The 3975-nt window shown below is 46.5% G+C and overlaps 1 protein-coding gene across 1 annotated transcript; it reads right to left on the minus strand.

Annotated features, from left to right (window-relative positions):
- Nucleotides 1-683: 683 nt before the first annotated feature.
- On the minus strand, nt 684-3246 carry gsc (goosecoid). Its single transcript, XM_075448070.1, has 3 exons — nt 2907-3246; nt 2354-2613; nt 684-1147 (listed from the first exon to the last, which is right to left on the minus strand). The coding sequence occupies exons 1-3, from the start codon at nt 3217-3219 to the stop codon at nt 1013-1015; spliced, it is 708 nt and encodes a 235-aa protein (XP_075304185.1). The 5' UTR covers nt 3220-3246; the 3' UTR covers nt 684-1012.
- Between the last annotated feature and the right edge of the window lie 729 nt (nt 3247-3975).

Genomic DNA, 3975 nt, shown 5'->3' on the forward strand with positions numbered 1-3975 from the left:
ATTTGGCCGTTAAAACACTGAGATTCCACCACAGAAGAAGAAGAGCTCCAGCTGATTATTCTGATTTAAAGTAATACAATTCTCCTTTAAAACTGAGATTCCACCACAGAAGAAGAAGAGCTCCAGCTGATTATTCTAATAAAATTCGGCCGTTAAAACACTGAGATTCCACCACAGAAGAAGAAGAAGAGCTACAGCTGATTATTCTAATAAAATTCGGCCGTTAAAACACTGAGATTCCACCACAGAAGAAGAAGAGCTCCAGCTGATTATTCTAATAAAATTCGGCCGTTAAAACACTGACATTCCACCACAGAAGAAGAAGAGCTACAGCAGATTATTCTGATTTAAAGTAATACAATTCTCCTTTAAAACTGAGATTCCACCACAGAAGAAGAGCTACAGCTGATAATTCTAATAAAATTCGGCCGTTAAAACACTGAGATTCCACCACAGAAGAAGAAGATGTGTCAGTTGACTTTTTGGTTATTTTTCTTCATGATTTGAATCACTAATAAAATCAGAAGAATTGATCCTCAGATGTTTGATCAGAAATAAACTTTTCTGAGGTTCGTGCGCGTGTGTGGGAACATTTAAATGGACCTCGGGTTCACGCGCGTGCACGTGTTGGATTAAATGAGCACACACCTGTTGATGAGCTTCCGTTATACTTTAATGTTTTCTTATTTCTGCAGAGTAACACATGAGCGCGTGCGTGTTTCCGTTACCAGCTGTGCGTGGTGGTGATGCCGCGTGCACCCTCTGCGCTGCGTGCACCTCTGCGTCACCCCCACGTGTCGCTCCAACAGGCCCCCGTGCACATTTACAACATTTAATATCCACACTGATGCGCGTGACAGCTTACAAAAAAACAGCTTAAATTAAATATAAATAAGAATCACAGAGTCAATGATAAAGTGTGAATATGTACATCTGTGCAACTTCACGGCGCGCCCCCGGTCCGCGTCACGGACAGGTCCACGCGCGTGGCCGCGCCTCGCGCCGCGCACTATCAGCTGTCAGAGTCCGCGTCGCTCTTGCTCTCGCGGCTTTTCTCCGCTTTGGTGCCCTTGCTCCACTTCTCCGACTCCTCTGAGGAGGAGCGCTTCTGCCGCCGCCACTTGGCCCGGCGGTTTTTGAACCAGACCTGCGGGACACAACACGCACGAGTCAGCCGAACGGGTCCGAACGGGTCCGAACGGGTCCGCTTCACACAGTTTAAAACACAGCAGAGGTTTCATTTAACCTGAAACTATAGGAACGAATTGGATTCTTTTATAAATAATTAGGATTACAATGAATTGAATTCCAATTGGCTTGAATTGGACTTTATTATTTAAGTGCCTTAAGATCAAATTAAATCAAATGTATTTACATAGCACATTTCATATACAAACAATTCAAAGTGCTTTACATGAAATAAAAGCATCGCAGCAGGGAGTGGAAGAAGATGACATTTGTTGGAGCCTATTTGGCGCTATATAAATAAAACTGAATTGAATTGAAAATTATTTAATCAATTCAACACAATTTAATACAAAATTTAAAACATTATTTCAGTTTTATCTCAAAATATCCAAAATATTTTTTATCTTCAATTTAAATATTTATTTCAGTCAGAAAATAATTTCGTGTCTCTGATTCAGACTTTTTGAATTTGAATTTAATTCATTATAAATAAAAACTGAATTAACTCCGGAAGTAATCATGAATAATTTAAATTATTCCAAATAAATCCCTCGCAGTCTGTCTCATATTATTATTATTAATATTATTATTATTATTCAATTCAAGATACTTTATTAATCCCCAAATTTACAAGCAGTTCCAGTTATTATTATTGTTATTGTTATTGTTGTTTTCTACAGAAAAGTTCTGATTGTATTTATTTATTCATTCTTTAAAGCTACATAAATACAATATTTTATAATAAATTAATATAAATATGTAAATATTATTTAATATGACAATATTAAATCATATTAATATTAATATCAAATATTACAATAATTCTTTGCACTTTTACTGTCACCGTCACTTTGATTTTATTTTATTTTAGTATGACGAGGATAAGCCTGTCCTCCTGGGCACTTTAATGTTAGTTATGACGCAATTTCCATCTCTCTGTATGTCTTGTACATATGAAGAAATTGACAAAAAACCTGACTTTGACATTGATTAATAACATTATTTGTAAATAGTTTCAAATATAAATCAGGTGACATTTTCTTTAAAAAATCTCTGAAATATTTCCATAACAATAATAATAACATTATTTGTAAATAGTTTTAAATATAAATCGGCTGAATTATTTCCATAATAATAATAATAATAATAATAAACAGTCTCTCACCTCCACCTTCTCCTCGCGCAGGTGGACCTTGCGGGCCAGCTGCTCCCGCGTGCCCACGTCCGGGTACTTGGTCTCCTGGAAGAGGCCCTCCAGGGCCTCGAGCTGCTCGTCGGTGAAGATGGTGCGGTGCCTGCGCTTCCGGCGGCAGTGCAGCTGGTTCAGCAGCTGCAGCTCCGTGCGCGAGAGGCTGCTCATGTTCATGTAGGACATCATCTGGTGCGGGACCGGGGAGATCAGCACCGAGCCCGGGCCGTCGTACCCTGCAGGGGGGGGGGGCAGAATGCATGAGACACGGGGCAGAATAACAAACAAACTTCATGCACGTGAACCCTTCAGCTCGCGCACTGCGCGCACGCTCAGTTCGGTTCCGTTTATCCGGTTCTTTAAATAACGGAACTTCATATTTTAGCATCATCTCAGAAACGAGAGTTCCGAACCTTTAAAAAGTTTCTGTTATCTTTTAAAGTGAGAAACGGTTCGGGCTCGGGCTCAGTTCGGGTTCAGTTCGGGTTCAGTTCGGGCCAGGTTTCGGGCTCGGGTTCGGCGGTCCTACCTGTCGGGATGCAGGGGCACTGCTGCGGGCTGAGGCCGGGCACGGCCCCGCAGCACGGCGGCCCTCCCCCGGCCCCCTGGACCTGCAGCTGGCCGTAGTAGTAGCCGTTATATCCGATCCTGGTGCCGCTCACAGCGTGGACCCCCGGGGGGGACGGGCCCCGCGCGGCCGAGTACAGTCCGTTGTAGTCGGTGTAGATGGAGTCCGTGAGGCCGGACAGCACCACCGGGCCGCTCCGGTGCAGCAGCAGCGGCTCCTTGCAGCTCGGGCGGCCGGACAGGATGCTGTCGATGCTGAACATCCCGGCGGGCATCACACGGCTGCCGGGCGGGGAGCGGGGCGCCGGCGGAGCGAAGTTTGGAGTCACGGTTAAAAAAAAAAAGTCCCGAACTGGAGCCGAACCGGAACAAATCCGAAATAAAAACAGGCTCAACAGAAACACGACATGGTGGCGCGCGGGTGCGTTTCTCTGTGCTCTGCACGCGCGGCGGAGCTCGGTCTGAGGAGGCCGGCGGCGCGCGGGGCAGCTCTTATAGCCCGTGACGTCACCGCGGAGGGGGCCGCTCGGGGGTCTGAGGGGCCACAGGTCTGTGTATTCTGTGGAATTAATTCAATTAAGATAATCCGCGCGCGCGTGTTTACAGACCCGCGGGTCGGAGAGGCTGTTCGCGCGCGCTAATCTGATTATTCAGCAGGTCCAACAAACAACTTCCGGTTCTGATTCTGAACAGGACAGGACAGGACAGCTCACACCGTGCAGCAGGGCTGCTGTTTGTGTCTCTAAATGAATATTAAACATATTTCATGTCCCACGCTGAGCTCCACATCCGGGACTCATCCCATCACCGCGCTCCGCCGCCTCCCCGCGGGGAGCGGCTCAGGCGCTCCGCGGCGGCCGCGCTCCGCCGCACTGTCCGCGGCCCTGACCTGAGGAGGTAACGGCCCATCAGCCCCCGCGGAGCGGGACAGATTGCTTATTCACGGGCTGATCAGCGGGCTGACAGCAGCGGGCTGGCGGCTGTGCAGGAACGTGGATTCCCGCCTCAGACCTTAATGGAACTCACTGATT

Source organism: Odontesthes bonariensis, chromosome 17 (genome assembly GCF_027942865.1).
Source record: "Odontesthes bonariensis isolate fOdoBon6 chromosome 17, fOdoBon6.hap1, whole genome shotgun sequence".
NCBI classification, from domain to species: Eukaryota; Metazoa; Chordata; class Actinopteri; order Atheriniformes; family Atherinopsidae; genus Odontesthes; species Odontesthes bonariensis.

Excerpts from the sequence above, each read along its gene's own strand:
- gsc (XM_075448070.1), bottom strand. The coding sequence starts at position 3,219 with ATGCCCGCCGGGATGTTCAGCATCGACAGCATCCTGTCCGGCCGCCCG. Across the intron at positions 2,614-2,906 it reads GTGCCCCTGCATCCCGACAG|GGTACGACGGCCCGGGCTCG; the intron begins GTAGGACCGCCG and ends CCCCCCCTGCAG. Across the intron at positions 1,148-2,353 it reads TGCGCGAGGAGAAGGTGGAG|GTCTGGTTCAAAAACCGCCG; the intron begins GTGAGAGACTGT and ends TGTGTCCCGCAG.